At 45.5% G+C, this 19,665-nt stretch overlaps 1 protein-coding gene across 1 annotated transcript in view; it reads left to right on the forward strand.

Moving 5' to 3' along the window:
* The first annotated feature begins 1,185 nt into the window (after positions 1–1,185).
* The window catches only part of PRDM6 (PR/SET domain 6), a 77,840-nt gene continuing 59,360 nt past the window's right edge, over positions 1,186–19,665 (forward strand). The window contains exons 1-2 of the mRNA XM_058824101.1: positions 1,186–1,705; positions 11,100–11,407. Of these exons, the coding sequence (XP_058680084.1) occupies positions 1,186–1,705; positions 11,100–11,407 (828 nt within the window). The remainder of the gene's footprint in view (positions 1,706–11,099; positions 11,408–19,665) is intronic.

Below are 19,665 nucleotides of genomic sequence, written 5' to 3' on the forward strand. Positions count from 1 at the left end.
AAATCCCAAAATCCCAGCAGCTCTTTGGCTCTTTTCGGGGCGATTGTACTTCGGAGCTGGGGGCGGGGGAGGGGAGGGGGGAGAGGAAAAAAGAGAGGATGGGAAGGAAACTGGAGGGAGGGAAACAGGAGAGAGGGAAAGAGGTCGAAGACTGGGGGGTGGAAGGGAGGGAAGGAGGAGGGAAGGGAAGAAAGGGGCACTTTAAAAGTTGAGCAAGGAACAAAGTGGGGGAAGTTGCCAAAAAAAGAGCTCTGCATCCAGACTCGCTGGTAACTTCCCGATCCCTCCCCTCCTTCTCGTACACACCACACACACTTGTATTTTGCGCTGTCGTAAAACCCACGTGTCTCGCCCAGAGCCTGCCAGAGCCGAGCCGAGCGCCCGGCCGCGACTGCGATGCGCAGCCACAGCAGAGGGAGCCCGGTGGCTCGCAGCTAGCCGTCCCTCCGGTCCTCGGAACCTGGAGAAGGATCAGCCCCCTCCCGCGTGGACAAAGATCGGAGAAATCTTTGCTCCCGGCCGCTGTCCGGCTCGGAGGCTCCCGGAGCAGCCGGCCCCTCCGCACGCCGCCCGCGCAGCAGCAGCAGCGGCAGCAGCAGCAGCGCTCGCCCCGCTCAGGTAAGGCAGGCGCGGCCCGGGCCCCTCCGAGCTGCCGGCACAGCGCGGCCCCCGAGCCCGGGCAGGGAGCGCCCGAGTGGGGAACAGCAGGGAGAGACCCGCGCGTGTGTGCGTGTGCCTGAACTTTCCTCCGCCTCCTCCTCCTCCTCCTCCTCCCTGTTGTCAGCGGACAGTAGTTTGCTTCCGCGGAGAGAGGGAAGGAGTGGAAAGGGAAGGCAGTGCGTGCGAAGGGGACGGGGTGAGCGGGGGCTCTCGGGCCGAGGGCGGCGTGAGGGGCTGCCCGCCACCGCCCGCCTCCTGCCCGGGCTCCGCCGTGTCGCCCCGGCCACCGCGTTGCTCGTCCTGGGGCTTTTCGGGACGAGGCTTTCTCCTGACGGATCTGGCCACGGACAGGAGAAGCGACGGGCGCACGGTCCCGCACGGCCGCGGCGCAGAGCCCTGCGTGGCACAGCGTGTCCCAGCGTCTGTCCGACCGCGGGTGCCACCGCGGGGCCGGGCGGCCCTGCCAGGGCGGGGCGGGGGTCTCACCTCTTCTGTCCCCTTTCTCCCTGCTCCACAGGCAGAGCGATGCTGAAGCCCGGAGATCCCGGCGGATCCGCGTTCCTGAAGGTGGATCCCGCCTATCTGCAGCACTGGCAGCAGCTTTTCCCGCAGACCAGCCAGCTCAAAAGCAGCGGGCCCCTCGCCCAGCTCCAGCCACCCGAGAGAGCCGAGCCCCCGGCTGACAGCCTCCGCCAGCGCCCGACCTCCCTCTCCTCCGCCTCCTCCTCCTCTTCCTCGTCCACTCCGTCTTCCTCCTCCACCTCGTCCTGCGTCGCTGCAGCCGCGGCTTCTCTGGCCGGCCTGACCTCCCTGCCCGTGACCCAGGTCCCGGTGTTCGGCCCGCTGCAGAGCTCGGAGCTCCCGGCCGGGGCAGCGCCCGCTCCCCTGCAAGGCAAGGATTTGTGCGGGGCCGGCGGCGGCAAATGCGGCGAGCGTGGCGCCGCTCGGTACCGCTGCACGGCCGAGGAGCTGGACTACTACCTGTACGGGCAGCAGCGCATGGAGATCATCCCCCTGAACCAGCACACCAGCGACCCCAACAACCGTACGTACCGTGCCCTTCTCGCCCCCTGCGCGCCTGGGGCCAGCCCGGGGACGCTCCAGGCTGCGGTCGGTGCCTGCACCGCTCTCACTCCACCAGGAGCATCCTCCGTCTCGCCCTTCCCTCCCTTTAGTTTTTGCCTTGATACCAGTTGTTTCAGGAGACGGGCTGCAGCCCTTCAGCAGCAGTTTTTCTGGTCTGAAAGCCGTGTCCCTCCCTGGAAGGCACGCTTCGCCCGAAAGGCTGTGGCGGGGGTAGATTTCTTTCGGAGGGCTGCTTAGGAAAATGGATTCAGCAAAGGTTCAGGGCGACTAGCTACAAAGCTGGTCCTTTCTCGCCTTATGTCCCACTCCATTCCTGCCCGGAAAGCCCGGGCTTCGCTGAATGTCCAGAAATCAATTACTCCTCCGAGCTGGGCAGGGGAAAAGTTGCAGTTTTCATCAGATGGTCTAGGGCAAAGTTTTCCTCTTTCTTATCTCGGAGTATCGTTTCCTTTCAGACCTCGTTAACACCTCGTTGGTTTTAGTTTCCACCCCTACGGAAAAGCATAACATGGTCATTTAAAGAGAAAAGCCGATTTTCTCGACGAAAAAGTCTGCACGAGTCAGAATTAATTTAGGACTTGGAGGTTCTAAAGAGTTTTATACTGCTGTTGCCTATTATACAGCTGGAAGGGTTTTTTTTGGGGGGGGAGGGGGCTTCCCTATCATTATACATCTGTACGGATGAAAGGTTTGTAATTTTAGAAACTTCTGTCTTTTTTTTTTACCCTGTATCTATCAATACGATGCGACCGAGGAAATTCACGACATGAAAAGAACTATATGAACTCCTAATAGTTCATCAGTTTTATAACTAACATTCAGAGCACACGGATCTGGATCTGTCCCTCTTAAAACACATGGCCTCGACCCATGCACTTTAAAAAAAAATATTATTGTTTCAAGCACTCTCTTTTATCCTAAGATTTCTTAAAACTTTTTTTTTTTTTTTTTTTTTTTTTTTTTTTTTTTTGTTGTCCTTCTCAACCACCACTCCCCAAATGTCGGTTTAAGGAAGGCTGTTGAACAGAAAAACGATACCCCAAACCAGCAATCCTTAAACACATGCCCAAGCAAAACGCGGATTCGTTTAATTCAATTTCAGACGAGAAGCTTGTTTTGAAAATTTCCATGACATCCTGCTATGTATTAATTAAACTGGGTGGGTGCTAGCACAGTCTTCAGCGCTGCGCATATGTTAGGGGGGGAAAGTTGAATCGGGGTTTGGTGGAGATTTTTCCCGCCTTCTTAACATTTCAAACGTTTCTATATTGGTTGTCGACTTTATTTTGAGCGACTTCCTCATGCTTAGTCTTACTTTGTAGTGAAACTTGTTGTGTATTTTGTGTTCTCGGGTGAAGAAAACGTGATATTATAAATTACATGCAGAAAATGGTATCCGAAATGCACTTCTGATCGACAACCGAACGGTTCAAACAATCCATGTTTTACTTCTCGGAGCCGCTCTGTAAACCTAAAGAGTAAAGGTTGTAAAAGGAGAAAGGAATATTAAAAAGCGTTTGCCTTGGGGGGGGGGGATATTTTTAAGGACTGAGTGGAATAAGAGCACCCCGCAGAGTCGGAGGCGAAGCCTGAATAATTTCTTCCCGAGCGCGGTATAAAAGGTGGAAGCTTCGGGGAAGCAAAGGGATCGATCGCGGAAAGGCCGCTTGTGAATCGCGTCCGGCTCTGGCGGGGCAGCGGTCGCCGTCGGAAGGACGGGCAGGGGGCAGCCATCGCCATCTCGACTTTTTTTTATGTTTGTTTTTCTTCAGCTAGATCTAAACATTCCTATAATTTACTTGTTTACTAGGCGGCTTTCGCTCTAGCGGTTATTAGCTGCCTCGGAGCGAAACTCGCAGCCCGAGTGTTTCGGTCTTCTGGGACCAAGCGCAGTTGCTTTGGGCAGCTCGTGCTTCAAAAAAAAAAAAAAAAAAAACAAAGAAAAAAGTAAACTGTCAGTGAGGAAGGAGTGCCGCAGCTACAGCCCGTGCCGTGCCACGCACTCCCAGCCCTCGCACGATCAGGGAACAAGCTGCAGGACACGGGCCTGGCTGCCCGAGCGCGGCCGGGGTCACGCTAGCGGTGCGTGGGCAGCGGGGTTTCCACCGCCTTGACTCCCACCCTCACTCCCGTTTCGCACCATTCCCACCCTCACTGCCCGCTTGAGGGGAAGGAGGTGGGGGCTGTGGGTGAGATGAGGCGCCGTCTACTTTAGTTTGAGTCGTACTTGCTTGCTGCTCTTCCATCTGCGGACAGCCCCAAGGGCAGCCCGGGACGGGCGGGCTCTCCCCAGCCCGGCACAGTCACCCGCCCGCCGGGATCCACGCCCTGCCCGGAGCGGGGGCGCCGCTCTGCTCCTCTACCCGGCCCCGCAGGCTCCGTCTGTGTCTCGGGCTCTAATCCCAGCTGTACCTCCTTCACCAACCGAGCGGGTGCCCTGTTTCCCCCACTTTCCCAAATAACACCCCTCTCTCCATGCCGAGCATCCCTTCCTTTTGCGGCGCTCCCCGCGTGTCCCCGCTCCCCGGCAGGTCCCACCCGCTCCGCAGAGGCGCCGGCAGACTCCGCGTGTGTCCCGCTGGTTCTGCGGGGCCGGGCCGGCGGCCGGGCCGGCCGGGGGAGTCCGAGCGGCGGCCGAGGCTGTCCCGGCTGCCGAGGCTGTCTGTCCATCCCGTCCCGTCCCGTCCCGGCTGCCGAGGCTGTCCCGTCCCGGCTGCCGAGGCTGTCTGTCCATCCCGTCCCGTCCCGTCCCTGCTGCCGTGGCTGTCTGTCCGTCCCGTCCCGTCCGGTCCCGTCCGTCCCGGCCTCCCCGCCCGTTCCCGCTCCCCAGCGCTCGGCCCGGCCCGGCGCCGGGTGGCCGCCGTGGGAAGATGGATGGCGGCGGTTTCCCCAGTAGACACACGCCTTGATCGTCAAATATCAATGAATATGGCACGGTCTTGGGCGAGGGAAGGGGCGGGGGCCGCCTAGGAGCTGTGGGTTGAGCGTCTGTATGTAATTGTTTTAAATTGAAAGGGGATAAGCTAGGGAAAAGTAATAATAATGATAATAAAAAAGAAGCAATTAAGAGGCAAAACCCTGACTAGAGCCCAGCAGTCTTTACCCGCAGGGAAGTAAAGGGGATTATGCTAAAACCCCGATAAAGTGGCAGGCGGCTGGGGACCGTTTGCTTTCCAGCCTCGAATGTGGAAGGACGAGGATATTTCTGGGAGCTGGGGCGGGCAGGAGCGATGTCCTCGGGTGAGCCCGGGGCTGCGGGACCGGCTGTTCCCCCGGACGGCTCGCCCCGAGCTCCTGGGGAGGCGCGTCCGCACCGAGAGCTCTGAGACTCCCCCGCCTTCGCCGGCAAGCACCAACCTGCCGCTGTAATAAATGCGCCGTGTAAAACTGAAGTGTCACGCCACCAAGCACTTTGCACGCCTTTTCCCATTCAATTTATGGGGAGACAGAGTATATGTAACATGCTGTGAAGTGGATCGGTGTGGAAAATATTCGGACTTTTCTTTTTTCCTTTGGACTGCTGGTAACCTGTATGATTTAGCTATTTTACATCATTAGTTACCCAGCACCCTTAAACATAGCAGATAGCCATACATTAGATTGAGGTTAGAGAAGGTGGTGACTGTTTATTTAGGGTGATAAAATGGTCCATCAGCAGTAATCTCCATCGATATGTGCCACCAGGAGATGAAGGATGAGGGGACAAGCCACAATTAATTGCCCTATAGTTTTGTAGGAGAGAGTGGAGCCGGTGCGGGCTGAACTTCGATCTCCTCTCCTGGCGCCTATTCATCATCTCTACATTGTATATGGGGGTCTCTCAGGGGCAGAGGGTGGCAAGGTTTATCTACACACAATATTCTCCTACCCTTCTCATACCTGACACGGAAATTTAATTCATTCATACCTACAGTAGAAGGCAGGGAAAAACAAACCCACCTCCCTCAACCCGCCCCACACTCGCCTATTAAAAGTAACCCGAAAGCCCCTCTGAAGGCGGGGCGGGCCCCCTGACCCGCTCCGGGCGCTCTGGCGAAGGAGGAACAACCCCGGGGTGCGCCTGAGCCCCGGCCGGAGCGGCGGAGCCCGCGGGGGAACGGGCAGCGAGGCACTGCCCGGGGCCACAGCCCTGCCAGAGGGGACCGGGACAGCCCCGGGACAGCGGGCCGGGCTCGGTCCCGCTCTCGGCAGAGAGCTGTTAGAGTTAATAACTAAATAAATAGAGGGCACCCCACGGGAAAACGCATCCGTGTTTCGTGGCCCCGAAAGTCTGCCTCCAGTGAGGCAGTCTGATAGAAACTGCCAATAATTTGGTGAAAGGAGGTGGATGCCAGCTCATCGATGAGGAAACTGAAGTACGAGGGAGGCTGAACTTCCCTGGAAAGCTCCAGCCCTCAGGAAAGGAAGGGAAACTGTCCCTTCCAGCCCTCCCTCCTGCTTAGCTGTGTACCCGGGCCCAGACAGGGATGCAGGGCCAGCCGTGGTGATTTATACTTGCAAGTGAGTAATACCATGTGAAATGATGGCCACTTACGCTGGATACCTGCATGCTTGTGGTGAATTATGGAGCAAAGGGTCAGAGGCCACCCTTCTTTAATACCAGCAAACTGCAGGTATCCAGTCTAACTGCACCTTTGAAGCATATTATTGCTGAGGAAAAAATGTATTTCTCTCATTTATTGTTACAGCTGGTTTGCTGGTAAAAACACTGTGTTAAACCCTAGTTTCACTGACAAAAGGTTTTTCCTTTCAAATTTGCTTTAAAGTGTGCAGTAGTAGAGTTATTTATGTTGGTGTGTGTTTAAAGTTACATTTTGGGGGCAATGATATGTCCTTTTGCCTAGGTTTAGTACTTTTAAGTGTACTCACACGGAGTTATAGTATTGGCATTACACTGTGTTCATTTTTCTGGAGGCATATAAACAGTAACATCTTCCAATCCTTCCATAAGAACCATGCCAAACAGCTCCTCTAGGAAATCCTTTAATTTTCTTATTCTTGCATCTTCCTTTCCTTAATCCTCCTTATCTATAGAATATGAAGGTATAAAGAAGGAAACTGATCTCCTTCCAAAGTGTTTGGCTGTATCTGGGCTTGCAAAGCAGTATTCCCACTGACTTTACCTTTTACATCTCTAGATTTTATCAGGACATACTCTGCTCTGGCTGCAGTCCTCCTTTATTTTTCCATTTTCAGCAAGTCCTCCAATTTTCTTATATTTCTTTCTTCTTCTTGACTTGATTTGGGGCTTGACTGATGCTATTGCAGAAAGCAGAATTATCCATTTCAGCCGCTCTCAGTGAAGCCCTGTGCTCACACTCAGCTGCTCTCTGAGGCCAAAACTGGAGGAAGGGCACAGGACAGCTCTCCTTGACACCCTGTCTGGCCATGCTCTGGGAAGTTCACACTTTTAGAAGCATCATTTTCGTGTGAACCCCCCCCCCACAGCAGTGTGGGTGATAATGGCCGCTCTGGTGATGTCAGGGGACCTCAACACTGCCCCTCTCAAAGCCCCGCTTCTTTTCCATGTCTTATTAAGCATGTTGGTGCAGCGTGCCACATTGTGCTCTGCAGCACACACAAAAACGATGCTTTTCATCCTGCTGTGAGGCAGGATAGTGTGCAAGTCTTGGAGCTCTTGATTTCTTTCCCCAAAATGATATGAAGGAAATCCTTCCCTTGTCCTCTGAGGCAAAGGAATACATTGCCTACAGTGGTGGTCTTTAAATGGACGCTTTCATGTGTTACACCATTACACAAAAGTTAGTTACAGGACAGGAAAAGATGCACAGTAGCTTTTTACTCCAGGCATGGTAAAATATAGCTAGGATGGTTTCCATTCCTTATAACATTTATGAGAATTTTTAAAGATTTTATTTGTGCAATTACATAGCAACTAAAGCTAAATGTATGAAGCATGAAACTAAGAGGAATTTCAGTACTGCTTAGTATTAAAGACAGATTCCTTCCTTCTCATCAACAAGACATTAGCCAAAACAGTTTCAAAAGATGTTCCATTTTCCAAATTTTCAGCTTTGGCAGGACAAAGGGGAAAGGAACACAGCGGGGGATCAGATACTGTGACTGCCAAGCATTAAGACATTACCACTGTTTTTGGACACTGGAAAATAAATATCACCATGTGTGACTTTCTGTAAGGGTAAATGACAGTGACACGGGGTTTGTTTGTACTCCTTGACAATTTCTTAGTTTCTTTTTCTTGGAAATGCAGAAATAAAATGTTTAATCCAAATTCATGCACACATATTGTCAGAATTAAGTTAAGGAATTATTGTTCTAGGCAGGTACTGAAATTTTTGTGCATGAAAACTTATGTATATCTGGCGGCCGTATGCAGGAACTCGACACTGAGATTGTCTGACTGGAGTAAAGAAGATATTGAGCAGGTTTAGTGTAAATTTCTCCAGAGATACAATTCGTCTAAGAAAGCCATTGTAATCAGCTAGTTATGAGGAGGGTTGTGTATCCAGAAAATATTAAAGCAGTGCAAATAATTAAAATTCAAGGGCCTACCCTGGTGCTAACTGACATCGTGGTTAGATATCGTTTCTTTAAGCTCTCAGTTTTCCTGTAAGATGTTTTCTTTCTGACTTGCATGGGTAGATTGAAATCAATTGATTTCATAGAGTCATAGAACAATTTGTGTTGGAAAAGATCTGTGAAGTCATCAAGTCCAACTGTAGATCGTAGAATTCAGCCATAATCTGTTTAGAGTGTATCACATGCCAAACTGTTTTGGGTTGTGGGCTTGCTTTTTCATTGTTTGGGGTTTTTTCTTCCCTATTCCTATTTGGGATCCTTTCCTATGTGACCTTCGGTGCCAAACTGCAGTGCTGCCCCTAATAGCTTAGGATAGGCCAAAACCACAAGGTTTCTTGATGACTGGTTTTGAAGAGGAAAGGGAAGAAAAGATGCTGTGGTGATACCTCACTTTCCAAACTAGCTGTGGAAATAATAACAAAAAAAACCCAACCGCCCTGCCGCCCCATTCCCTCCCTCTCCAGCATATACTTGATGACTTTTATTCATCATGCCTCAGAATGGTTGTAGGAATATCTGCTGCATTCTTTTAGGATTCTCCAGAAATATCTTCCCCGGGCTCCTGCAAATCCCACCCACCGTCCACCCCCAAGCGACATGGCTGGGAGAGCAAAACCCCTCTGCCGCGGCACTTCAGCCCAAGGGAAGCCGTTTTGTGGCAGGGATGATGTTCCTAAGGCAGGAGGAGCTGCGCCCTGCGGCCACAGTCGCGCTTTGTGGTGGCGTGAGGGCCGTCCCTGCTGGATGGCTCTGTCCTGCCGTGCCGCCTGGACCTGCTGGGGATGGATGGATGGATGGATCGGTGAGTGGGTGGATGGATGGATGGATGGATGGATGGATGGATGGATGGATGGATGGGTGGATGGGTGGGTGGGTGGATGGATGGATGGATGGATGGATGGATGGATGGATGGATGGATGGGTGGATGGGTGGATGGAAGGATGGATGGATGGATGGGTGGAAGGATGGATGGATGGGTGAATGGGTGGATGGGTGGATGGGTGGATGGATGGATGGGTGGATGGATGGATGGATGGATGGATGGATGGATGGATGGACGAATGCATGGCCTGGGGCCAGTTTGCCATGCAGCCCCTCTGCAGGGGCACCCTCTGGAGCGATGCACGGCTCAGGGCTTCTCTCCTTGTCTTCTGCTGGGACCTGTGAGCCATGCTGCGGGTGGGGAGCTCAGACGGACAAGCACCAGGTGGAGGCAGGTGTTTTCTGCAAGACTCAAAAGTGTAATGATCTTGAGTGAAATTAGCTTCCACATGTGACTTAGTAATAATTTCTTGTTGCTGAATGCACCACTTTTTTAATGGTAAAATTTAAAAGAGGATGACAGGAAAAAGTGTTTATGTAGAGTGTCTAAAACTGCAGAATACACATAGAAGCCATAATTTCAAGACGCATTTTTACTGTCCTTTAGCAGCTTTTGATGAAATGAAGGGAGGGTTTTCCTTTGAAGGATCTGTAGGAAAGAGACCTACTTAATACACAGTACATCCAGTTTGGAAAGAAGAACATCTGAGTCAGGGCCCCTGAGAATTGAGGCTGTGGTTGCAGGCAGTCTAACAAGTCTAAATCTGTGGCATAGACCAAGAAACTCCTACTTCTGTAGTGAATGCTGTGCTCTGTTTTTATAAGGAGTGGTATATAAAATTATTAAGGGAAAGATGTAGGACTTGCTACAAGAGTACTACACTGTAATTATTGGTTTTTCTTTGTATTTCTGGAACAAATTTATATGAAAACATTTATTGTGTTACAAAAATGAAATGTGAAGAAGACGGCAATTTATTTCAAGAGATTCATTGTTATGTTAACTCGGCATATCTCCAGAGAAATTAATTTCTTGAACATGAAACATTTTCCTGGAAGATGTACATTTGTGGCATGTGGAATAGTGTGCAGTGGAAATACTTAACCAAAATTTTCTTTGCTCAGAAAAGAAAAGCCATGGTAGGATCTTCCCAAAATAGAGACACATCATTCATTATTAACAACAGCTAGGGAAATTAACAGTTTTACAAATTGATCTTTTTCACAGGAATTGCTCATGAACTCAGATATGCTGTTTTGGTCTTTTCCTAGCTTCATTTACATTGTACAGGCAAAGAACATGCATTCTCATTCAATAAATAAAATTTCAAGTGTATGCCCAGAAATATTTGCTGCATAATTTCAGTTTTAAGATTAGATTTGTCTTTAGTAAAGTAAATGTGCATGCAGGCTCCAATTTGTCATTCATGAGGTTCTGGTTTATTTATTTTATTTTCCAAACAGACAGACATGCACACACACATGGTAATGTAAAAACCAGAGTGAATGTTCATTTAAAATAAGGATTAAATTAAATCTTGTTCCAATTAAGCCCTTGGGCTGAGCTGTGGTAAGGCAGTTGAGAGGGACTTGTGACACGCTATGACTGCGTTTTGAAATGTCTCGCTGAAACACACTGGGATGGTTTAACTGCACTATTTGCATTAGTCAAAAAATTCATCTTTAAAAACATTGTTAAAGTAAATGAATCCTGGCAGGTTTGTGAATACACAAGGCTTGCAAATTGTCTGCAGGATTTCTGCTCAGCCTTTGGAATTTTTTACTTAAGGCTTTGGCGAGATCTGGGAAAGAGCCTACGCAGCGCTCAGAAGGGCACGGCGTGCAGGGGCACGGGCTGTGCAGCCGTGGAATGGCAGTGCAGGCACAGGGATCGGCGTGGCACGGCCGTGGTGGTGGTGGTGGTGGCCAGCAGCAGGGCACTGACAGCTTTTTCCTCTCTATCCCCCAGGATGCGACATGTGCGCGGATAACCGGAACGGCGAGTGCCCCATGCACGGGCCCCTGCACTCCCTGCGCCGGCTGGTGGGCACCAGCAGCGCCGCCGCCGCCGCCCCGCCGCCCGAGATCCCTGAGTGGCTGCGGGACCTGCCCCGCGAGGTGTGCCTGTGCACCAGCACCGTGCCCGGCCTGGCCTACGGCATCTGCGCCGCGCAGCGCATCCAGCAGGGCACCTGGATCGGGCCCTTCCAGGGAATCTTGCTCCTGCCAGAGAAGGTTCAAGCAGGTGCCATCAGGAACACTCAGCACCTCTGGGAAGTAAGTTATCGTGTTTCCTTCCTTGTCAAATTTGATCTTTTTGAAGTAAACATGGAGTGTGATTGTATGTAGTACTAGCACCAGAGCTAGCCGTGAAGATAAGCAAACAACCCACAACTCAAATAAACCAAGTAAGCAGGTTTGAAAACGTAGCCAGCACAAGAAAAAGCCTTGCTGTGATAAAGGTGGCCAGAAAACCAGTGGACAGCACAGAGCTCCAATTGGTCTGCATGAGAAGAGCTGACTGTTGCAGGTGCTGTCGTGTGTAGTAGAGAGTCTTGGTCAGAGAGATCTGAAGCTTTTACAGCACCCAGCGCTTTCTATATTTTGAACTGAGTTACAAGAGCTGATGGAGCTCTCAGGTCACAGCACCAGCTGTATTATGCTAGAGCAGTGCATGTGGGTTGAGATGGAGTGCTGTACCTCTGCTGTGGCCCTCAGGCAGTCCAAGAAAAGCTACTGAAATAAGCCCAGGATCCTACTCCACAGCCTGACCCTTTGCAGAGTTAGTTCTTGCCCGGTTTAGTTCAGCTCTGGTCCTGTACCTACTGTGCGTTCACCAAAGGAGGTTTCCAGTGCTTTATGAAAGCCACTTTCAGATATCTCAAAGCTGTTGGTTTTTGTTTTTTAAATATTTGTCACTGTCTTAGAGAGTGACAGTTATAACTCAGGAAGAACCTATGACCTCTGTGTGTCAGAAAGAGCCTACTCTCTTCCTAGTCTTCTGCCATTAATTTCTTTGATTTGTACTGGAAGGTATAATTTTTTAGTTCTGCTTAGTCCTCTGTAGCTGCAATCTCTGCTTGCCTCAAAACTAACTGCAACAGTCAGTAGAGACAGGCCCACAGATCTGTGGTATTTGCTCATCCACACCAGATCCAAATCTTCAGAATATAAGGAATCCATGAAGATGCAGTATTTTTGCTGTCTTCAGCGTGTGTACAGGGAAAGTGAATGGGTCTTTGAAAGATATTAGGGGGTATGGAAAAGTTGGAGCTCCTATGCTTTTCCTGCATGTAAACAAATAATAAACAACACACCAGGGTCTTTGTCTCAAGGTCTTTATCCAAAAACATCATTGTGGCAAGAAGATTTTCACATTGAAGAGATCAGTCTCATAACACACCTGAATGTGATCAGTAGAACTGGATGAATTGCAATGACTGGGAATTTTGCTGCTGCCTCCAGTGGAGATGGAATTTCTCTTGTACAGCAGATATTGATAATTTGGATTTTAACCTGTTCGTACCAAAGCTCAGTGATTATAATGGCAGTATTTTGGGATATTTATTAATCACATATTTTTTATAGACCACTTTATAATGATGTTGGAATTTGAATTGTTAAGAAGGGTATTGTGATTTAGACTATTCCAATTAACAGAATATACAATAGTGAAATGAGATTGTCAGATCCACATATTACAATAAGTACTGAAATTTAGATAAATTGAGGCAGATAATTTTTCCATAAATATTCACAGCGTGAGTTTAATTTATAAAAACATATGAATTAGTTTTATGCAAGTAAACTTGCAAATACTGACAATACCTTGTTAAATAAGCAAGATTTTTATCATATTTCAGGTTATCTTAAAAATGGGTTTGAAGCAATGAAAGAAGCTAGGGCTTTTAAAAAAATTAAAAACAAAACCCAAAAAGATACTAAGGAAAAAAAAAAAAAAAATCCAGTACTATTGTATGTACCAGATTCAGGCTGTAAGTGCTTGTCGGCTGAGTTTTTGTGTGGGATTACTCTTGTGCTCTTAACACACAACACAGATTTCCTGTTGGCTAGCAAAATGAATGCATGTATTTTAATAGAATTATCTTAAAAATAAGAATTCAATTTGATTTAATAATAACATGTTGCTCACGGTCTTGAATTATTTCCGTTAATGACAAAAACTGTTATCAAAGAAACACATATTCTAAGCTCTAGCCAAAATTTTCCTGTTTCTCATTTGTTTTGTCTTTCAATTTGGCATACTTTATCTGTCAGAAGACCAATGTTTAATAAAAAAAATATATTAAAAGAAAGTAATCAGAAAGTGTAATTTTACAGAACCTGATCTATGAAAATACATAAAAGCAAATGGCAGTATATATCTAAATAGTCTGTATTCATTTAGTCTACATGGTTTTGGAGTGTGGATTAAATCACTGTGAATGATAAATAAATGTTTCATCATGGTCCCTTTTTAAAGTTGTGACCTTAGTCCGTTCTCTTTCACCAATATTTCCCACACAGCTGCAAATGCAAGTCTGTCTACAGATCAGCTGCTCAGCATTAGGTCTTGATAGACCTTATGGAGACAATTTCACATTTTTAGTATCAGAAATTGCATTTTATTATTTTGCCCTCGGAACTGTAAAGTTGATAGATATTTGTTTTAGTTTACAGTTCTTTGTTTACACCAGGCAAACAGAAGGGCAATTGCGAACACTTTTAAGCATAGTTACGGCTTTGGTTGCTTTTTTCTTGGTGCTCTTTGTTGTGGGAAACATCAGAAGCACTGCATTTGATGTATAGTTCAGTGCTATGGAAATGTGCTTCAGACTGTCTGCACAAGTGTTCCCGCCACGCACTCGGTGTTTGCTGTGTGTGTAACGCGCACAGCGCGGCGCGCCGCGGCTCAGAGCGAGTTGCGCACCACTCCATTGCCTCACAGCAGCCCCGGCTCCTATGGATGCTCATGGGAAATTAGAGAGCTCTCTCACAATCAGCCAAGATAATTTTTTATAACTTACAGAAAGATCGGTCTTTCAGAAAGCCAAAAATATTAGTCATTTCAGTTGTACTGCCTTTTTTTTTTTTTTCCCCCCTTTGGCCCACTTCTATAACCAGAGTTTGCTTGTATTTAAAAAAAATACAATAAACTCTGATTTGTTTAAAACAAAAACAGGACTGGGTGTATTAAATAAACATTCTCTTTGGTAATACAGGCATTTATTCCAGCAGTGCTTCATAATGTTTCTGATTCCTTTTTTTTTTCTATTTTGAAGTAGTGAGAATAATCCTTTTGTTATTGTAAAGAAACAGAGACTTTCTTAGCAATTAGGTCTTACTGATGAGAATGAGATAATTTTCCGCTAATGTGTTTTCTAATAAAGAAGTGGAAAGGCACACTTGATTCCAACATATATAAAAACATTATCTCAATTATTAATGTGTCCTTACTCCCTGGAGATAAATTAATCTAGTTGCACATGGTTTCCCCTTTCTGTTTAACATCAAAATTTAATAAGAGTAGACTTAAGGAATGTATACGATATACACTTAAATTCTATTAGAATAAAACACTGAGGTTTAAACATGCATACATTTTAGTAGTCAAAATTTTTCAGGCTCCCAACTTTAAACTGTGAATTCTGGAAACAGCTAATTTGTAAATGGTATTTTCCCCTGCAAATGCAGCTTAGATGAAAAAATTTTACTGACAGACATATCAAAGGATACAGCCTTATCGTTTCCTGTTCTTCATGTGCCTGATAAAGAGTTTGCTATATCTTTTTTTTTCTTTCATGTGTGGTCAAATAGCTATTTTTTTTCTTGCAACAGCCTAAAAATATCAAATATATGATTTTACTTCATTTTGACTTTACTTAACTGAAATTTAGCATTTTTGGAAGTAATTTTTTATTATATGCGACTTCTTTTTACAGGGATGAGAAAAATTATATGTGTGTGTATATATATATATATATATGTGTGTGTGTGTGTGGTGTGTGTATCAGGGTGTTCATTAGTAAACACAAATTGCTAAATCTGTGTAGCTGATTTTCCCCATTAAAAATTCCCCCTGTCCCCCTGCTTCCTTCCCCCCACCAAATTAACTGGCACAAGAAAGTGTGCATGTCATCTTAATAAAGTATCATATGGGTACTTTTTGGCCTTCTTGTCTTTTGCTTCAACTGAAGCGAAAGAAAACATTGCCTTTGCCTTCTGCTGGACCAAGAGCAGGCTTTTTGCTGGGATGCACTCTGGCCAGGGCCCATGCAGCAATACTGGACATTTTGGAACAAATTAATATGCACAGAGAATCCTTGCGCTTCAAATGAAGCACTCATTGCAGTTATGGTGATAGATTCTTATCCAGATTCTCAAGGCTGCAGTTTTGGACTAAATTTGCTGTTACAGAAAAGCACTGGGGGATAGGATTATGTGCATGCTGTCGTTCTATTAAAGTAAAAATTATGTTTCTCACCAATCCGTCATCTAGTATTCCAGACTGCTTGTCAGCTCTGTTTTAAATTTGTCATGTGCATGAAATTCAAGTAATTTTGTCTCGAAAAACCTCCTTAGTTACTTTCCTATTGTGTCTTAAGTTATTCAGAGTAACAGCTGGTGCCATTCTGTTATTTTTTTGTTTTGCCATTTCTGGGGATTTTGTGTGATGTAGCACCCTTGCATTTATTTTCCATTGAAAAAGACCAATAATTTTTATTTTTACATGGATTTCAAATTCCCGTGCTGTGGGAAAATATCACTAATGTTGTGGTCAGTAGCATGCTAAACTGTAAGCTCAGTAAGAAGACTCCATTTGTTTACCTCAGAAGAAAATTGTGCTAAGCATCTACAAAGCAGCCTTCTATCGTTGCTATTTCTGGATCATTTACTAACACATTTTCCCAGATAACTTCTATAAGTTACAAACTCCTTTCTTAAGGTCCATAATAAGTTAGTGAGATCACAAGTGTGGAAGGTATTTTATATTTAATAATTTTAGTTCTTAGAAGAGCTAAACAAAACCCTTTTAGAAGACCTGTGACTTTTATAAGACTTTCTTATGCATTATTTTAGTGTATCTCCATGTTTTTGGTATGTTCTTTCTGTCTACAGAAAGTATGTATAGTATGCCTAAATACATGTGCTACAAAATTAATCTAATTTGGTGTGGGGACAGATTCTCTTCCTATTGAACAAAGTGAAGTTTGGAATACACTTTGGTGTTTGGAGTTGGATACAGGCCCACAGTTTTAAGAGTGTTACTGAAAACAGGAATTCTGAGGACTGCATGGAACATGCACACGTCTGGACACACACTATTCCCAGAAAAAAAAATATTTTCTAAATCGCTAGATCATGCCGGGACTATCTGTTTTTCCATGGCACATAATCTCACCTTGGAGATTTCATTATGTAATATGCAAAAATACTGAAATGGAACACAAATAAATATAAAAGCTCAATTCTGTCCTTATTTGACCACTACCTTTCTGCATTACTGACTGGGCACCAGTGTAATGGAAACATTAGACCTTTTAATTTAATTAATTATAAAAGTGATTTCCACTGTTGTACGAGACTAGTTTGTAAGGCTTGAAATTACAATTAATTTATGATACTATTAACAGGTAATTACTTCGACTGACTTTTGATTCAAAATTGGTAAATAAAGGCAGTAGTTTAATGACCTATACAAGTGTCCAAAATGTGTTGTGGGTCTGATGTCAATAATATATTTATTATAGATTTGACTAAGTGAAACAGTGCAATGTGCTTTTCCAGGTGGTGGTGACACTCAATATTCTGCAGAACTGCCTCAATCACTGCTCCACACACTTTGGTCCCCCAGATTCTGTGGCATCAAATGCGCGTAGACATTTAAGTGCAGACTTTTGAGTAAACCCTTAACATAAAAGCTGGAAAATTCAGCCCAGGCTATACCTTCCCTCTACGCACTTGGCACCTTTTCCAGATAAGTTACAGAATTCCATTATCCAAATTGTTACACATGTGTGACAGAGGTTGACCTTTAGTCATGTCAATCCTTTTTGCCTAGGCCTGGGGCTCCAGCCTAATGGCTCAAAGCCTGATTTACTCACTGTAATAAGGGCAGGAGGTCGAGCAATTGTCAGCTCGCCTGCTCATACTCGTCTTGGAGCCTGGTTGAAGGCTGTTAACACAAAGCTTTTCAAAGTGAATTTACAACCACCACCACTGACATAGGCCAATCAGTACACCATAAATGTCAGGTTAGTGAGATTGAGCAGTAAGTAAAGCACTGCCAGCCCACTATTGGCTGAAATCAATTGTTTAAGGTTTAACTGAGAATAGCAATGCGTGTACAACTACGTCTGCAGAGCCAGCTTCAGGGTGGAGAGTGAGTTGGAGGGTGGTTTAGGTAGAATTGCCCACCAGCCACAGCCATGGCATCATGGCGTACATTTGTTCTCCTTCCGTTTGAACAATGCCTGCCCTGACAGTATCTGTGGCCAAAAAGTTCTTAGATCAGCCTTTTAGTTATAGAAATAAGATTATTCTGTTTTTCTACCTATGGGGGAAAAAAGTGTGTGGGGTATGTTGCCTTCTGATGCAAGGCAAGGCGACCTGGTTCTGAGGAAACGGCACGGCGACCCAAACTCTCCAATGTCACTCGGGCCAAGAACACACGGAGGCACCAGTATGGTGGATGGTCCAAAGGCCCTTATTGTCCCGTCTCGTCAGGTTTTATACTCAGGAAGGTTTTTCTCTACGTCAGGGGGTCTTACCTTACTGTAATTGGTTAATAAGGAGTAGAAAGTTACTAATGTTAGGGGGGACTACATTCTTGGGTGATCCCTTATCACTAGGCGTTAGGGGGAGAGGAATCTTGCTGCTTTCCGTGACATCGTGAGATTTTCCGAGCGCCTGACCCTATCTACTACAGGGGTAGAACAGTGGAAAGGATGATAGGAATATTTTTATTTTTTATTACTTATTTCAGTAATTCTCAGCTGTTTTTACTCCTCAGCTCCTAGAAGTTTTTTTCATAACGAAACTGTGGCCTTTTTTCCATTGGCTTGTAACTGGAAACTATCACAGGTTTCACTAATGAGTGATTATGTACCTGATGGTCTGAATATCCATGAGATGTAGTTACCCGCAAGACTGAATGTTTTTATCATTTTGTGTAGTGACAGCTTGGACAACAATTCATTTGGCTTTGAAAGCATCAGCATTAAAATGTAGAAATCCTTTAAAATGCTGTATGCCAGGATTTATAAATTAGGCAATTTCCTTGATTATTGCAATCATTTACAAAATTGATTGTCCCAGTGTGGTATAGGCAGATTTCAGCAATGATCATTGACAACAGGCACATCCTCTAATACCTATACTCATTGTTCTTTAAAAGAAAAGCCACTCTACTGTGAGGTTATTCTCCATCTCAAGGTCAATTACGCATTGAAAAAGTCCACTAATGTAGAAGATCACACATCTTTAAAGTAGAACCACATCAGCTATTTATAGCCTGTAACGATAGCCGGAACACTTATTTTTCCTTCTGTTTGTAATTTGTTTGTTGACAGCCAAGGCATTCACTTGAATCTGTAGCACATATACTTTTTGTGATCTGTTATTGAAAGGTAAATAATTTTGGCAAATTGCAGCTGTAAATATTTATTTGATTGAAGATTTAAAAGTCGATAGTGTGTTTTATTTGTTGCATCTTAAAGTTCTAATTAACAAATAGATATGGAGTACAGTAACTTGATGTGGGTCAATTATTTCTGCAAGACACAATCAAGAAATGATGCCACAAAGCAAATATGCTCCAGAAGTTTTCCTATATTAAAACTAGTGCAATAAAGCCACAAAATGCTAGCTACCAACCACAAAACCACAGTGCTTTCTACTTGCATGGATATAAACAATGTTCATGTTAAAAACTTGAAAATGCAGGTGCTTTCAGGAGGCTCTTTTTGCAAACTGTACACAAGGTCCAGTCGTAGCTGGTAAAAAGCTGTTTTGCATCATATGCATATCAAGACTGATATCCTGCAGTTGTTAATCAGTCCTTGCCTGGACAAGATAGCCATTGATGTCACTGTGAGCTTTGATTTAAGGAGGTCTTCAGGCATGACTGAATAACCCAGTCCCAGTGTAATCACAATTCCTAATTTTTTTTTTTTTTTTTTTTTAAGATAGGTGAGTAGCTTTTTCAGATTGGCAGAACCACCTGAATATTTTGTGCTGGGGTCTACAAACAATAATATTGCAGTAAATGTAAAGGGACCTTTGTGTAAATGTATTCATTCGACATAACGACAATATTTTGCTGTGAAAAAGTGAGGTTTGCACTGCCAGGGGCTGTGTAGCAGTGCATTGTGTTTAGTTAGATGAATATTAGAATCAAAGAAAAACATTTTTTTCCTGTATCTTGTGAAAAATGTGTAGCTCATAAATTTTTTTGCTTGTACTACACTGCATATTAGTTGCCTGGATTTAGCAAGATGTACATAAACAATTCTGTATTTTATCAGTAATTCAAC

This window comes from Ammospiza caudacuta, chromosome Z (genome assembly GCF_027887145.1).
Source record: "Ammospiza caudacuta isolate bAmmCau1 chromosome Z, bAmmCau1.pri, whole genome shotgun sequence".
NCBI classification, from domain to species: Eukaryota; Metazoa; Chordata; class Aves; order Passeriformes; family Passerellidae; genus Ammospiza; species Ammospiza caudacuta.